Genomic DNA, 17772 nt, shown 5'->3' with positions numbered 1-17772 from the left:
TCCTTCCAACCAAAAGGATTCTATGACAAGCTCCTGCGCTGAGTCCAGCTGCAACCACTGACGTGTTCCACACAACAACCACTGCAATGGTAACAAACATCATCCAGCAGGTCCCTCAAGTGAAATTCAAGCTGGCACACCTATGAAGTCACCTTACTGCCAGCTCTCAGTTTGTGTTTCACTCCCCAGCTTCAGAACCCTTTCATGTCTTAAGCACAGACCATCACAATGTCCTTCACTACCAAGCACACAGGCACCACATGGATTGACCTGGGTTTAATGCTTGGACTCAATGACCTCAAAGGTTTCTTCCAACCCAAACAGTTCTATGATTTAGAGTTCTTCCTCCTTTGCTTGATTTTCAATTTGGCTGACCAATTCCATGACCTTTAAAAGATATTTGTGAGACTTTATCTTACCTGTTGCAAGTTTTATCTTACCAGCCCTCCTCCAAGGAGGCTGTTTGCAAAGAAGGCACAGCATTGGCTCATCACAAGACATTTAGCCATCAAATCAGTCCAATAATACAATTATTGATCAGTCAGCCAGTGCAGTGAGGTATCCATATCTGGGAAAAAAAAAAAAAAGAGAGAGAGAGAGAGAAAAGTAATTTCATGTTGGTATGCAAGAATTCTCCAAATGGTTTGTGTTTTGATTCCTTTTACTTTTGCCACTCCAAAGAATTCACCCTGCTGCAGATGTTAGCTCTCCCCACAGCTCTAGGTACACCCTGCCAGGAGAGGATGCTGAATAGACCCTCTCAAAGCCTTGGCTTCTTCTTCTCCCCAGGGAGAAAGCTGTGATTTAGCAAATCATCTGCTTCTGCTGAGGATAGCCTCAGACAGGATGCTACCAGCACTGACAGACCTGGTGAGAGACTTCAGGTGGTTAGGCAGGGTGCACCTACTAATGCCACAGGCACACACATTGGACCTCCTGGGCAGTGCCTGACTAGCTGTAGGGTTTGTTTGTTCCCACAACCATCACCACAGGATGGGCTTAGGCACCAAACCATGACAGCAGCCTCAACACTGCATGGGTTGCTCCACCACAGAGATAAGAGGGAGCCACCTGAGCAACTGGAAATACTCTCCTCAGTAGATGATGCTCAGAGGTCTACTGTTGATGTCTATGTGGAAGCAAGAATGAAGCACTGGGTTCATTTTTTGGGTTCCACAAGAAGAGAGACCTTCACCTGCCTTCACTAAAGCAGCCCCACAGAGCTAGTTGGTCCCAAAAGAGGGCCTGTCCTTGGGCACCCCCAGCTCCTCCTGGCACCAGGTGGGTGTGAGCAGGGTCATAGAAAACGAAGCCGTTTAGCAAAATTTACGGTTTTCCGTGAAAAACATCAGGGCTGGGGGAAGTGCAAAACCTTGGCAGGGGCGGGAGGGCTGTGCTCTGAGCAGCCGGGGAGCGGGACGATGGGGACCAGGGCACGGGGACCCGGGGTGGCTGTGCCTGGCGCAAGGGGGATGTGGGAATAGGTGGTGTCCAGGGTGGCTGTGCCCAAGGTAGGGGGAATTTGGAGGTGAGTGGCGCCCGAGGTGCAGGGAACCGAGGGGGCCGGCGGTGCCCGGGGCAGGGGTAGCGGGGATCGGTTGTGGGGATCGGGCTGCAGTGCCCAGGACAGGGGAGCCGAGGAGGGGGCGGTGGTACTCGGCTCGGCGCGGACCGGCGCAAGAGGGACCGGGCTGCAGTGTTTGGGGCAGAGGGGACCGAGGAGGGGGCAGCGGTGCCCTCGGCAGCAGGGACTGGAGCGCACAGCTCTGCCTGTCCCGGCAGGCAGCAGCAGGACCCTCTCCCCGCCTCTCCCGGCTCCGAGAGCCGTCGGACGGCCACAGCGCCCCCGCAGCGCGACGGAGCCTCCCGGAAGGAGCCGGCGGCGGCGGAGGGACCCTCCTGCCCTGCCCGGCCTGGCTCTGCCCGAGGTCCCGGCCCCGCCACGAAGGTCGCACAGGTAGGGCCGGGCGGGGCGGGGCCGCTGCCGCCGGGACCCCCCGGCCAGGTACCCCGGGGGGCGAGTGGGCGGTGGAAGCGGCGCGGGGGAGGCTTTGGAACGGGTTAGTTTATCCCGGGATAGTTACTGGCACGGAGGGAGCCGACGTGTTCCGGGCCGGGACACGCCGCGGGCTGACCCTCGAAGGACCCGGGGAGCGCCGCCGGGCACCGCCGCAGCCCCGCGGTTTGCCTCCCGAACGCCGAACGGTACCTGCGAGCAGCACCCCCGGGTCTGAAGGTTCTGCAGCTGCCTCGGGGGGAAAGCTGGCCCCTTTCATTCAGCCCCACGGCACTCAGCATCCTGCAGCCCCCTGTCCTGGACTCCCTGGATGTTCTCCTCCGTGTCCGGTTTGCTTCCCAACGACTCAGTCATTTCCCAAGTGGAAAATGTTCCATTCCTCTGACCATGCCTCTGACCCATCCCCAAAGCCCCAGACGTGCCTGGTTCCTCGGTGTCTCTTCAGCAATGAGGTGCCCAGAGCAGCCTCCTTTATCTATGGCGGGGAGGCACCACTGATGGACTCGGTGGCAGTTGCGCTTCATTGGCCAGCAAGGCTGTGCCTTTAGCAGGACAAACAGATCCTGACAGATCTAAGGACAAGACCCAGAGCCTTGGGGGGTGTTTGTGGGTCGGGCTCTCTTTCAAGCTACACAATTCTTGTGCTTGCAGCTTAAGCCTGAACAGCTCCGCAGGGGTCAGTGTGCTGTGCTTTCCCTGCAGGAACCTGCGAAGGGAGGATGGCAGGATGGAGGCGATGTCGCAGGATGGAGGAGATGCACAGAGGCAGGCCCTGCTGGCTGAGCACCCTCCTGACCCTCTGCCTGGCCACCCTTCCTTGCACCATGGCCTGCCCCCGGCTCTGTGCCTGCTATGTCCCCACAGAGGTGCACTGCACGTTCCGGTACTTCACAGCCATCCCGCCGCGCATCCCTCCCAGCGTGGAGCGCATCAACCTGGGGTATGTCCAACACTCAGCCTCCAAACACTCTGACCAGTTGCCTTTCAACACTTTGCAAAGCAATAATTAGGACTTTCCAGGTTTAGAATGGTAGAATCAATTGTTTTGGTTGGAAAAGACCTTTAGCACCACAAGTCCAATCATTATGGCCTGGGCACCACTGAATCATGTCCCTCAGCACCACACTGAAACCCCTCCAAGGATCGGGGACTCCATCAGCACCACACTGAAACCCCTCCAGGGAACGGGGACTCCATCAGCACCACACTGAAACCCCTCCAGGGAATGGGAATTCCATCAGCACCACATTGAAACCCCTCCACAGATGGGGAATCCATCAACACCACACTGAAACCCCTCCAGGGAATGGGAATTCCATCAGCACCACACTGAAACCCCTCCACAGATGGGGAATCCATCAGCACCACATTGAAACCCCTCCAGGGAACGGGGACTCCATCAGCACCACATTGAAACCCCTCTAGGGATGGGGACTCCACCACTGTCCTGGGTAGCCTGTTCCAGGCTTGACAGGCTTTTGGGGAAGAATTGTTCCTCATGTCCAGCCTAAACCTCCCCTAAGACAACTTGAGGCTGTTTTCTCTTGTCCTATCAATGTCCTGTCATTAACCAAAGCAACAGATAGATCTTACAAGCTTAAAGTCCACACTCAAGCACCCTTGGCTTTACCTCACTCTCCATGGACAGCAAAGGAGAATCTTTTGTTCATGGACCTCTCTGGGATGCTGCAGGGTTGGGAAAGCCCTCCACTGAAAGAGGCATCAGTGTGTCACCAATCTCTGCCATTCTGGGAGTTCCTTGCTCTTCTGCATTGAAGCCCAACCCTGGCATGCAAATATCTGCACATCTGGGCAGCTGTTTCCCCTCCCCACTCTGAACACACAAAGCTGCCCTGGGAAAGTTGTCAAATTCTGTGCTAGCAGGAAGGGAAGGACTTGAAATGTCACCCCAGCAGCGTTGTCAGCTTTGTGCATTTCCAAAGGGTTGTTATTTTGGGTTGGGTTGGGTTGGTTGGTTGGTTTGACAGCTCCTGAAGCTGGGCTGGTGGTCTGAAGCCAGCTCTGGGGTGTAACCTTCCTTGCAGCTACAACAGCTTGCTGCAGCTGACCAGAGTGGACTTTGCTGGCCTGGAGAAACTGGAGTTACTGATGCTGCACAGCAATCAGATAAATGCCATCCCTGATAAGGTCTTCAGTGATTTACCTGCCCTACAGGTAAGAATTAAATGACTGATCCTCATGAGGAGACAACCTGCTCTGCTTTTCTGTTTCTTATGGTATCCAATGAAAGTTGAGGGACTTCATGATCCAGTATCCCATTGGGAAATGTCCTTCCTTCCTTGCTTCCTTCCTTCTATATTCTTTTATTATTGTTAAGGTTGGAAAAGACTTCAAGGATCATCAGGTCCAACCTTCTGCCCAACATCCCCATGACCACTAGACCATGTCCCAAAGTGCCATGTCCACTCGTTTGAACATCTCCAGGGATGGTGACTCCACCACCTCCCTGGGCAGCCAGTTCCAATGCCTGACCACTCTTGCAGGAAATAAATTGTTCCTCAATATCCAACCTAAAGCTCCCCTGGAGCAGCTTGAGGCTGCTTCCTCCTGTCCTGTCACTAGTTTCTTAAGAGAGGTGACCAACATCAGCCTCACTCCAACCTCCTCTCAGGGAGCTGTAGAGAGCAATAAGGTCTCCCCTCAGCCTCCTCTTCTTCATGCTGAACAATCCCAGCTCCCTCAGCCTCAAATTCCTCCAAGTTTTCTGGCAGGCACTGCCACCCCTGGGCTGCTGAAGCTCTTGACCATCAGTCACAGTTTGTTGGCAGCCTCCTAGCACCCCTGGGTGGGTTTGTGTGTTACACTTGCGACCTTCTCACCACCAGGTCTTAAAGATGAGCTATAACAAGCTCAGAGTGCTTCAGCAGGATGCTTTCTATGGTCTGAAGAGCTTGGCCCGCTTGCACATGGACCACAACAAGATTGAGTTTGTGAATCCCAACGTTTTCTATGGCCTCACATCACTGAGGCTGGTCCACTTGGAAGGGAATCTCCTGAAGCAGCTCCATCCGGACACCTTCGTCACCTTGCGCTACAGCCAGCTCTTTGAGGTGTCCTTGGTGAAGCACATCTATTTGTCTGAGAACTTGCTGACTTCACTACCAGAAGAGATGTTCTCCTCCATGTCTGAGCTGGAGAGCCTTTACCTTCATGGGAACCCCTGGGCCTGTGACTGCAACCTGCAGTGGTTTGCAGAGTGGGCAGCGGAGAGAGCAGGTGAGCTGAAGGCATTACTGATCGCTTTTGAATCATGAGCCAGCAGCTGGTTCTTCCTGATGAAGGGAATTGTCCTTCATTTATTTGTTCTCCCACCACACTAAGGGTGAGATTTCTGTAGGTCCAGGTGACCAGGATAAACAGATTGAGACCATTCAGCTTCTCAACCTAAAGAATTCCACTGGTCATGGTCTTAACCCACTCCCAGTGCAGCTTTCCTTAAAGGAATGCTCTCCTTGCCCAGTCCAAAGCTTCTGTGCACCAGAAGAATCCACAGGGAACAGGGAAGCTAATTTCTGTGTAACTGGCAGCAGTGAAGGCCACACTCTGCTCAATTCTTTGGACAAAAAAAATAAGGGGGAGGTCTCAGGGAGTTTCTCTGCCACTGCCCTGGGCAGAGGCTGCACACAGCAGCGTAGTGTTACCCAAACTGCTGCAGCCTGGGTCTCAGGGCAAAGGTGTGGCCAGCAGAGTCCTCCTTGCATGGTGTAGAACCAGTAGGACAGAGGAGCTCCAGGCTAAGGTGCAACAGCAGCAGTCCTTCAGCAGCTTCATCAGAGAAAACTCATTGGGTTTCCAGGGTTACTTGAGGCTTTCATAGGTTACTTTAGGGTGAACTTGGTTGGTATTTCATTGAAGAGAAGAACTTGCTGGTAGCCTTACGTCTTTTCTTCTTTAGTACTAAAAATGGTATCACAAAAGCTCATTGCCTTTTTTCTTCCCTTCAGATGTCATAAAGTGTAAAAAAGGCAGAAGTTCTGGTGCCCAGCAGTGCCCAGTTTGTGCCAGCCCCAGACGTGGTAGAGGGAAGAGCTTAGTGGCCATTCCTCCTGCATCTCTGACCTGCTCTAAGCCAGCCATAGATGACTCCCTGAAGCTGAGGAACCTCTCGGTGCCCGGTGATGGGGATTTCAGCTCCGTGTCTGCCAGGGACTTCATAGCTCCTATAGGATCCATGGTGCTGAACATGACTGACCAAGCTGGAAGCCGAGGGGACTTGGTTTGCAGCATCCAAAAGCCTAAAGAGACTTCTCCCATCTCCTTTGACAAAGATGCCAACAGAACAGTTCTCAAGACATCCTTCTCGGCGTTCCTGGTGTGCGACATGGACGCTGAGCACATCCAGCAGCTGTGGAGCATCCTGGCACTGTACAGCAATTCTCCCCTCAAACTGGAGAGGACTGTCCCTGCAGCTGGCCTGCCTGCTGCTAGTTACAGATACAGGCAGGTCCAACCTGAGAAAGATGAACTTTTCACCAGCATAGAGGCTGAACTGAGGGCTGAGCCCCCGTGGCTGATGCAGAGCCAAGTGGCACTGCAGCTGGACAGGACAGCCACCACCCTGACCACCCTGCACCTCCACTTCTCCACGGATGCTCAGATTGTCTTGCCCGGTGCTGACGAAAAGCAGGTGAGAAGTAGCTGGACCATCATCTCCAGGGACAACCAGACCCAAACAGAGCACACTGTTCTGGTTGGGGGGACGGTAGAACTGGAGTGCCAGGCAAGGGGAGAGCCAGCTCCTGCAGTCGAGTGGATCCTGGCTGATGGCAGCAAGGTGAGGGCTCCTTACCTCAGCGAGGACGGAAGAATCTCCGTGGTGAGGAGCGGAGGCCTCACGCTGCGGCCAGCTGACACTTTTGACACGGGGCTTTACCACTGTGTCAGCACCAATGGGCACGATGCAGACACCCTGCCCTTCAGAATCACCGTGGTGGATCCCCACATGGAGCCCCCCGGTGTGAACGGAGCCCAGCTGGCTGTGGCTGCGGGCAGCACACTCCACCTGCCCTGCTCGTCCGCGGCCGTGCCCGCTGCTGCCATCAGCTGGGTGCTACCCCAGCAGGTAGTTCTCCAGCGCTCCCGAAGGAACAAACACGTTTTTGACAACGGCACCTTGAGGATAGAAGGGGTGACAGAGAGGGACAGTGGCTACTTCAGGTGTGTGGCAGCCAACCAGTATGGTGTTGACCTTCTGGTCTTCCAAGTGCTAGTTAGAAAGGAGGGAGCTGCTCTGAAGGAAAAGCACAAAGCTGTGGGAGGTTGGGAAGAGGGTGAGGGCTCTGGCGATGCCCTGCTGGCCTCTGCTATGACACAGCCTCCAGCTCCCTCAACAGCTCATCAGGGCTCTGCTGCCTCAGCACCTAGAAGTGGAGTAGCACCAAGGGCACATGAAAGGAACAGCCACGAGGCCACGACTCACACGCATTACAGGGGCAGGACAAGCAGGCGGCTCAGAGGACACAGGAGACAGTTTGTGTCCTCAGCCAGGAGAGTCGATCCCCAGCACTGGGCAGCCTTCCTGGAAAGGACAAAGAGGAACTCAACCCTGATGGAGAAACGAGGAAAAGTTGCAATAAAACCACCTATTCAAGGCCCTAAGTCCTCAGAAGTACTGGGGGATGAGGAGGAAACATCTGGTGACCTCAGATCTCCAGAAGAAGAATTCATGATGCCAGTAACAGAAAGAGTCACTCTGTCACCTCTGGGGAAAGCGATGGGAAGTGTGAGAACTGTGGGGGCTGAGGTCGCCACAAGCACCACTCCTGCCAGCAGAACCCCCCTCCTAGTTGCAGTCACTCCCCTGCCCTCTCCTTTGTCACAGCCTGTGTCCTCTGACAGCAGAAGGTCACAAGCCTATCTAAACCCTACAGCTACAACCTCGTGGGTAAGAGCTGATCTAAGTCAAACACCAGCAAATGGTGTGAGCCAACCAACTGCAGCTGATGGAGCAACTGGAACAGCCAGACTCCTCCCTGCTGGGCAGAGGTGGGTACCCTCTGGGGAAAGCAATAACCAGCATTTAAACCCTGTGTCTGTGATAACCATGACAGATGTTACAGCCACCAGCAAGTCTGGGACTTCCCAAAGCACAATAGACAAGCTTTCTACTGAGCCTGTTGGCAAGATTTCCACCCAAACAGGCTCCCACATGTCCGTAGTGACAGTCAGGGAACCAAGTCCTGAATTTGGTGACATTTATTTCCATAGGACTCAGGAGCAAGTGACTCTTAAGCCACCACTGGCCTCAGCTGTCACCACTCATCAGCAACCCCAGCTGGTTCAGGAGGCTGCAGCTCCTACAGCCCAGCCCCAGCAGCAGTCTGGGAGACGAAGGAAAATCCCTGGCAGGAGGCGAATTGCTCGACCAGGACATGGTCCAAGTGTGAAGGAGCACAGGTCCTCCTTGGGGAGGCCAGGCTCTGGGGCTGCAGGTGTTGCACTGAATGTGAAGTATGTGCCAGATTTACCAGGCTTCAATCATTTAAGCAGCTCCATCAGCCCAGAAGCACCTCTGTCCTCCCCCTCAACCGTCAGTGTGCCGCTGGAGCACCCAGTGGGGACTCACCAAAGCACAGCATTCCTCAAGGAGGAGGAGGACAAACCTGGCGCAAAGCTGCAAGCTGCTCCAGCAGTCCTGCCCCTCAGCACAGAGGCCGCCCAAGGAACTCTTCAGTGGCAGCTGGAGAGCAGTGCTCCACTTCAGAGCAAGGCCAACAGAGTCCAACCTTCTAGCCTCAGACCACCAACAACCCACCCTGCTCGTCCTGCTGCAGAAACAACTCATACCTCAAGCACTAAGATGTCGTCTATCCTTGACTCAGTCCCAGCCAGCATTGAGCCTAGAACCTCACCTGAAGATTTCCAAAGAGGAAAAATGACTTGGGAACCTCTCTTTGGAAACAGTGCACCAAAAGAGGTTCTGAAGCAGCAGGCAGATGTGTTTCCATCACCAGAGGCATGGACCACGCTGCCTAAAACTACAGCAGCCTTGACCAAAAAGCCTCCTTTGCACTTCGTGCCTATTTCTACAGGTGGGAGTCACAGCAGTGGTTCCTTGTCTTCAATCACACCCATTCCTTATGGCAATGGTGAGGCAGAAGAACATCCTCCAACCACAGAGCCACGTTCTTACCCTCACCCTGCAACTAGCATGACCAAAGACAAGGATGGAAACAGTTTGAAGCCAACAGTTACACCAATAATTGCTCCTCAAACTGACACCAAAATCACCAAAAGCAAAGTGACCAGAGCAGGGAGGAAGAGAGGCCAGAGGAGGAAGAAGCCTCCTAAAAAGTCTGCTCCCAGCATGACTGTCAGGCACAGCACCACAGCAAGTCCCAGGGGGAACACAGCCAGGCTGGCTGGGACTGGAGCTGGATCATCACCTCTGCCTGCAGGTCCCACACCTGCAGAACCTCTCTCTGCAAGTGCCAGCACAGAGTTGGTGACAGGAACACCAGCACATAGCACACCAGGGGCTCCTCAGCACGTGGCCACAGCAGCCACCCCCTTCACACCAAGGGACACCCCCTCAGCCACGTCACCACATGATGGGCATGTTGCCCAGAGCCCCACCACACCAACCCAAACCACACCACAGCTTGCAGAGCCTTCCAGCACCACAGGAACACGACATGCAGCAGCTGGGTCAGAGCGTGCTCAGCAAATCAAAGCCACCACGATGGTGGGTGGAAAATCCCACCTGGAAGTGGAAGAGAGCATTACCAAAGACCACCATAAAGCCCAGGACAACTTCACAGCAAGAACCAAGCCAAGGACCAGCGCTGCTGTGACCACAGACATCACTCCTCACAGCACTCAGCATCCCACCCCACCACCAGCCCCAACAGCAGCTGTGCCACCTACACATACTGCAAGAACCACCTCACCTCCATGGGGGGAAACCAGGTCCTGGCTGAAGCCATCTGCTGAAGTCACAGAGAGAGGCAACATGTCCCAGATGAGTGCCCTGACCCCCAGGCTGACCCCACCACTGGTCCCAGCTCCCTGGGGGAGGGACAAGGATGGTCCTGTCCAAGGCTGGTCTGAAAAGAGGCAAGATCAAGAACCTACCACCCCCAATCCCATGGCCTTCAGGTCCTTCAGCAGAAGTCACTTCTCCAAGCCCAGAATAATTGGGGGACAGTTAGCTGCTTTTACTGTCCTGGCTAACTCAGATGCCTTTATTCCTTGTGAGGCTACTGGTAACCCACGTCCAACCATACACTGGACCAAGATAGCATCAGGTAAGCTTCTGGAGAAGTCACCTCCATTGCAGTCCTGTAACTGGGCAGATGTTTTGTGTGCCAGACTCAAGCACTGCTTTATCTAGGGATTCATCCCCTGGAGGGAATGAACTTGGAAAGAGAGAAAATAGACATCCCAGAGCAGTCCAGGGGAGGGTCTTAGTGCTGGCTGTGGATCAGTGCTTTAGGGAAACAAGAAGGAGCCACAGGGTTTAGCTGTAATTCTGTGCTGCTCGTGAGAGGACTCTGGCATCTGCTGGGTGTTCTCTGCTGCTGCAGAGCAGTGAGGCAAGCAAAAAGCCAACTCTGTCTGGTACCAAACCACCAGACCAAGGTAAAGCTACACCAGAGTATGTTTGAGGAACCAAAGGCTGGACACAGCTATACACAAAGGGGGTTGGATGTGCAGAGCCTCATCTGCCTCATCCAAACTCTTATCTCTACTGAGGACTAAGTTTTGGGTTCGCTTCCAAATTTTATCACCCTACCTCCAAAATGTTCCTACTTCTCCCTGTGGTGGGTTGAAAATTCAGCCTGCCCCCCCAACATTAAATTTGCCACACCAGCTCTGTTGGCAGCAAATGAAAGCTGCATTTACAAGCAAAACAACAATCTACAGCGGAATGCAATGAATCTGTACAAAATACACAATATTTACAGGGATTTACAATTAATGAACAGCACAAGGACCCCCCTGGCCAAAGACCAGGGGAGCTGCTAATAGCTTCTCCCTCCCTGCCTCCCCCTTACCCACCCTGTACACAAAGGGACAAGTGAAAGAGCAGAGAGATGTTAGAATTTAGTCAAAACAACACAACCAAGGCCAAGCAGAAGCCAGCAGAAGCACAAAGTTAGTATCTCCCAGAGCAAAGAGGCCAGGAAAAGAGAGAGATTGTTTTGCACAACTAGTTTAAGACCCTTAATCTCTTCCAGTGGGATTACTGGAACTATCACTGTTTTCCTCCTTACACGCAGTAGTGATTTATTTACATTTGGCCACTGTGAAAAAAATTTTAAAGGCATAGCCTAAAACTAGCACACTCCCTTTCTCTCCACCACCACCACCACCACTACCACCAGCACTACCACCAGCACCAACCACTAGCATCAGCACCACCACCAGCGCCTTGGTTATTTGGGCAGGGTCGAGCGGGACAGGGAGAGGGTTTGCATGGGCTGGATTGGGAGGGAGCAGCAGAGAGGTTCTGACCTGCTGCATTGTTGTCTCCTTGCTTCCGCAGGGCCCGGTGCCGCAGGAGACCGCGGGGACGGCAGCAGGGGCAGCGGCGGCCGGTGGCAGGTGTTTGCCAACGGCACGCTGGCCATCGCCCGGGCTGGCCTGGAGGACCGCGGGCAGTACCTCTGCACCGCTGCCAACCCGCTGGGCACGGCACGGCTCCTGCTCACCCTCTCGGTGGTGGCCTACCCACCCCGTGTGGCCGGGCCACGGTGGCAGCTCCTCACCGCGCACTCCGGAGGGCCGGTGGTGGTGAAGTGCAGAGCCGAGGGCAGGCCTCCTCCCGCCATCTCCTGGGTTCTGGCCAACCAAACGCGTGTCTCCCGCTCTTCCCCGGGGAGCGCCAAAGCCCACGTGGAGGCGGACGGCACTCTGGTGATCCGGGAGGTCACCGTCTATGACCGGGGCCTCTACACCTGCCTGGCTGAGAACCCGGCGGGCATCGACGCGCTGGTGGTGAAGCTGCAGGTGGTCGCGGCGCCGCCTGCCATTCTGGAGGAGAAGAGGCAACGCCTTGAAGGAGCCCTGGGGGAAAGCCTAATGCTCCCCTGCACCGTGAAAGGCAACCCTCAGCCCAGCGTCCACTGGGTCCTCTTTGATGGCACGGTGGTGAAGCCGCTGCAGCTGGTGAAGGCCAAGCTGTTCCTCTTTGCCAACGGGACCCTCCACATCAGCCGCCTGGCCGCCTCCGACAGCGGCAACTATGAGTGCATAGCTACCAGCTCCACGGGCTCAGAGAGGAGGGTGGTGAGCCTCGTGGTGCAGCACAGGGACACGCTGCCCAGGATCGCTGCTGCCTCACAAGAGAGGACTCAGATGAACTTCGGGGATAGGCTGCTTCTGAACTGCACCGCGACCGGGGAGCCAAAGCCCAGGATCCTCTGGAGGTTACCCACCAAGGCAGTTGTTGACCAGTGGCACAGGTAGGAGTGTGGTGGGTTGAAAATTACACAGACACACCCCCATCTGTCCCTCAACATTAAATTGCCAGGCCAGCCCAGTTGGCAGCTGATTCACAAGCAGAACTCCAACCTACAATGAAATGCAATGAACATCTACTAAATACACAATACTTACAACATTTCCAGGGATTTACAATTCACAAAACCCCCCCTGGCCAAAAAGCAGAGTAGCTCCTGATAGCTTCCCACTCCCTGCCTCCCTCCTTACCCCACCCCTGGACACATAGGGACAAGAGAAATGAGCAGAGAGTTATTTTGTTAGAATGCTCAGCCAAAACAAAGAACACAGCCAAGGTCAAGCAGAAGCAAGTTAGTGCCTCCCAGAGGAAGGAAGCCAAAAGAAAGGGCAAGTTTACATATCTTTCTCTCTGTTATCTGCCCAATGGGATGGTTTAGCACTTACCATCATTTTCCTTTCAACACCCAATGGTGGTTTATTTACATTCTACCAGTTTCTGTTCAAGATATGTGAAAATTGTTAAAGGTGCAGCCTAAAACTACCACAAGGAGCCTTTTCCTTTCCCCACCCTCTTTGAAATGTCTTCTCTGGCACTCACAGAAACACTGTGAACAAGATTAATGTCTAAACACTTCAGAGTGGTGACACATCTGTGGGTGGTGGCTCGTTATTGTACATCTAATAAAAGGGTCTTTTTATTAGCTTTTTATTATCCATCTGCTGTCATGACTGGCTGAGGTCCTACCAACATGGGCACCAGCCATGCTTGAGTTCAGGAAACTGAGCTTGACCACACACAGGCTGAATTTTGGTCATTGTATTCTGTTGGGATTTAGGATGAGTATCTGCATCCCTGGAGATATTCAAGGTGAGGCTTGACAGGGCTCTGGGCAACCTGATCTAGGGGAGGGTGTCCTGCTGACTGCAGAGGAGGGGGTTGGACTGGATGAGCTTTGGAGGTTGCTTCCAACCCAAACCATTCTATGAATTCTCAGTTTGTGCTAGGATGTGGTTTGCACTTTAAGAAAAGCTTGAGCCAGGAAGGGCATTCATCTTAGTAGTTCCAGAGCATGGTGAGACTTCTCCACACCACTTCTAAAAACTTAACATCATTGCCTGTCACTGATGACAGCTACACATACAATACCTTGTGCAGTTCCACCAGACATCTGAGGCACCTTAATGCCTTCCTCAGTGTTGAAACAGCTTTAGAACCATGAAAACCAGAGACTGTGACTAGTGCTAGCACTGCCAGCTCAGCAGCCAGGTGGTTGCAAGCTCTGGTGTTGGCAACATGCAAATGGTGACATCTGTAGCAATCAAACATTTGCATTTGTGGAAGTGAATGGGTGAAAGGGTGACAGCTGCCTGTGCTGCAGAGGAGGCTGGAGGCTTGATGCCTCAGAAAGGAGAAAAAGCTCTTTACAAGAGATTTGTGAGGTAGAAAGCAGGAAGAGGCTTCATGTAGAAGAGGTGAGTAGAAAAGGTAGACAGCCAAACCTACCTGGGAGGGTCTCCTCCTGACAGCAACCTTTCACCTTTGCTTTGGGAGAGGCACTCCCTGGTCAGGATGGTCCCAGCAGGCTGAGGAGAACTTGTAGCTGGGCTGAGGAGGGAGATCCATGTCCTGCTGTAGGAAGGGGAACCAGAGAGAGTCACCACTGGGTACCCAATGTCATTCTGGACAACCTGAAGCAGAGCAGCTGAGGGCAAGGGCCACGGGTACGAGGAGGATGAGGGGGTAACAGGCTGGTTTGCTCACAGGAGAGTTTTCAGCAAAGCAGGGTGGCACTGTGCAGCTTTGTGCAGCGATGCCAAGTCAGTGAGCACAGCACATCAACCTCAGCCTGAAAGCAGCATGGCATAGCCCAGGGCTGACGTGGGCACAGCCCAGGGCTGACGTGGGCACAGTGCCTTTGGAGAGACGTTCTGCCCTGTATCCGGCTGCTGCTAGTGCTGTCTGTCACAGCCAGTGTGCAGCTCCAGTCCTGCTCCCTGATTCTTTTCCTTCTTTTCTCCCCCCAAAACAGGATGGGAAGTCGAATCCACGTCTACCCCAACGGATCCCTGGCTATCGAGGCAGTCACCGAGAAGGACGCTGGTGACTATTTGTGCGTGGCGAGAAACAAACTGGGAGATGACCTGGTCCTGATGAGGGTCAGCATCGCAATGACCCCGGCCAAGATCCACCAGAAGCAGCACCTGAAGAAACTGGTGCCGTACGGCAAAGACTTCCGAGTGGACTGCAAGGCCTCCGGGTCCCCCACGCCAGAGATCTCCTGGGGCCTGCCGGACGGGACGGTGATCAACAGCGCCATGCTGGCAGATGACAGCGGGCATCGGGCCCGCCGCTACGTCCTGTTTGACAACGGCACCCTGTACCTCCACACGGCTGGGGCAGCAGCAGGGGGGGACTACACCTGCTACGCTCAGAACACTCTGGGCAGAGACGAGATGAAGGTGAGAGTCACGGTGGTGGTGGCAGCCCCTCAGATAAGGCACAGCCACAGGACGCAGCTCAGGGTGGAAGCCGGAGGGACAGCGCTGCTGGACTGCCAAGCCGCTGGGCAGCCCGAGCCAAAAATATTCTGGCTGCTGCCTTCGGGTGACACGATCTCCTCCTCAACAGCCAGGCACCTCCTGCACCTCAACGGCTCCCTGGAGGTCAGCCAGGTGAAGCTGGTGGACGCTGGGCAGTACCTGTGTGTGGCTCGGAACCCCGGCGGGGACGACACCAAGCTCTACAGGTTGGACGTGGCGGCCAAGCCTCCTGCCATCAACGGCCTGCACATGGACAAAGCCATCAGGAAAATGACAGCTGTGAGGCACACCAGGAAGCACATCGACTGCAAGGCGGAAGGCTCCCCTCCTCCTCACATCATGTGGATCATGCCCGACAACATTCTCCTCACGGCTCCCTACTACGGCAGCCGGGTGACGGTGCACGAGAACGGGACCCTGGAGATCCGGAACGTCAGGGCCTCCGACGCGGCGGAGTTTGTTTGCGTGGCACGGAATGAGGCAGGGGAGAGCAGGCTGCTGGTGCAGCTGGAGGTGGCCGAAATGCTCCGCAGACCCACCTTCAAAAACCCCTTCAATGAGAAGGTAACGGCAAACCCTGGCAAAGCCGCTACGCTCAACTGCTCTGTGGACGGGAACCCGCCCCCCGAGGTGAGCTGGATGCTGCCCAACGGCACGTGGTTCTCCCGGGGCATCAGCACTTCCCAGCTCCGCACAGGGAGCGAGGGGACCCTCACCATCCACAGCCCCGCCGCAGACACAGCGGGGAGGTACCGCTGCGCCGCCAGGAACCAGCTGGGCTACATCGAGAAGCTGATCGTGGTGGAAGTGAGCCAGAAGCCCAACATCCTCACCCGCCCGACGGGGCCAGTGAGGGCCATCAGCGGGGAGCCACTGGTGCTGCACTGCCTGTCCGACGGCAGCCCCAAACCCACCACCTCCTGGACGCTGCCCGGCGGGCAGGTGCTGGCTGGCCCGCGGGCCGGCAGCAGGCACGTCCTGCTGGAGAACGGCACCTTGCTCATCCGGGAGACCGCCGCCCACGACGGAGGGGATTACGTCTGCATGGCCCACAACAGCGCCGGAGAGGCCTCCGTCACGGTTCCCGTGGCCGTCGTGGCCTTCCCCCCGAGGATCACGAGCAGGCCACCCCGCACCATCCACACTATGCCCGGCGCGGCGCTGCAGCTCCACTGCAAGGCGCTGGGAATACCCAAACCGGAGATCAGCTGGGAACTGCCCGACGGCTCGGTGCTCTCCCCCGCCCACCGAGGCTGGGCAGCTGGGGGAGAGAGGCTTCACCCCCCGGGGACTTTACTCATCCAGAGCCCCCAGCCCTCGGACTCCGGCGCGTACAAGTGCAGGGCCAGGAGCCGCCTGGGCAGCGATCTCGCCGTGACCTACTTGCATGTCGTCTGAAGTGAGGGACACAGCACCCACAGGGGGTGGCCAAGGCTGCAGCCAGGCTGAACTTGTCACAGGATCACAGTATATCAGAGGTTGGAAGGGACCTCAAGAGGTCATCCAGTCCAACCCCTCTGCCAGAGCAGGATCCACCCAGGAATGCATCCAGGTGGGTTTGGAAAGTCTCCAGAGAAGGAGACTCCACAACCTCCCTGGGCAGCCCATTCCTACTGGAGCTTATCTCGAGTCGGTTTCACCCAAGGCAGTCGCAGCCCTGTGAGGGTTCAGCCTGCAGTGACTGTGTGAGAACAGAGAAGAAGGGCTTGGGAAACACCAGACCTGGCGTTGGCTTGTTCAGCGATCAAACAGGTTTGAATTAAAATAAACTGAAGGCACTTCAGCTCTGCCAGCAAACACTGAGTGCGATGTGCTAGAAATGATCCTAGAGATCTCCAGAAAGCACAGACCTTTGCTTATTAGTTCAGTACTGTCCACCTTGTAGGACTGCCATGAGCATGGCTCACATAAAGCAAGAGAATCCGAGAATCAAAGAGCATGTTTGGTTGTGGTGCAGATTGACCTTCTTGGTGTGGTTGAACATTCGGTATGGGTTTTAATAAATATTCACTGGTGAAACAAGCAGTGAAGTGTTGGTCAAGCTCTGCAACAGGTTGCCCAGGGAGGCTGTGGCTGCCCCCTCCCTGGAGGTGTTCAGCCTGGAGAAGAGAAGGCTCCAGGGAGACCTAATAGCAGCCTGCCAGTACCTGAAAGGGGCTACAAGAAGGATGGAGAGAGACTGTTTGCAAGGGCCTGTAGTGACAGGGCAAGGGGCAACGGATTCAAACTAGAGCAGAGCAGATTTAGATTGGATATCAGGAACAAGTTCTTTACTATGAGGGTGGTGGAACACTGGAAGAGGTTGCCCAGGGAGGTGGTTGAGGTTCCTTCCCTGGAGATATTCAAGGTGAGGCTCAACAGGGCTCTGGGCAACCTGATCTAGTTGGGGATGTCCCTGCTGACTGCAGGGAGGTTGGACTGGATGAGCTGTGGAGGTCCCTTCCAGCCTGGACCATTCTATGATTCAGAACCCAGCCCCAGGGACTTTGTATCAAGAACAAGGATCAAAGACAGCTCCTTCCAGCAGGTTTTATTAACATTACCTTGTGGCTTTTCATAAAAACTTTAAGAAGTCCTAAATACAAGCAGTAAAGCCACTTCCAGCACCTTCTTAGCACAATAAGAGCAAGAGGAGATTGGTACTGTAACCAAAGAGCTTTATAAAGTGCATGTGAAAATGACAATTCAACACCATTTGAGCTGATGCTTGCTTCTATCAGCAAAGGAAGAGGTGAAGGTTTCCATGAATAAATGAACTTTTAACACCAAAAATGGGAAGTGCCTTTCAA

General features: G+C 54.7%; 1 protein-coding gene across 1 annotated transcript; it reads left to right on the top strand.

Moving 5' to 3' along the window:
- Positions 1–1421: 1421 nt before the first annotated feature.
- IGSF10 (immunoglobulin superfamily member 10) lies at positions 1422–16381 on the top strand. Its single transcript, XM_054385767.1, has 8 exons — positions 1422–1463; positions 1619–2060; positions 2720–2957; positions 4063–4192; positions 4864–5254; positions 5983–10284; positions 11526–12444; positions 14473–16381. Exons 1-8 carry the CDS (start codon positions 1422–1424, stop codon positions 16379–16381), a joined length of 8373 nt encoding a protein of 2790 aa, XP_054241742.1.
- The last annotated feature ends 1391 nt before the right edge of the window (positions 16382–17772 follow it).

Source organism: Indicator indicator, chromosome 13 (assembly GCF_027791375.1).
Source record: "Indicator indicator isolate 239-I01 chromosome 13, UM_Iind_1.1, whole genome shotgun sequence".
Taxonomy (NCBI): domain Eukaryota; kingdom Metazoa; phylum Chordata; class Aves; order Piciformes; family Indicatoridae; genus Indicator; species Indicator indicator.
This window is presented reverse-complemented; position numbering and strand designations above follow the sequence as displayed.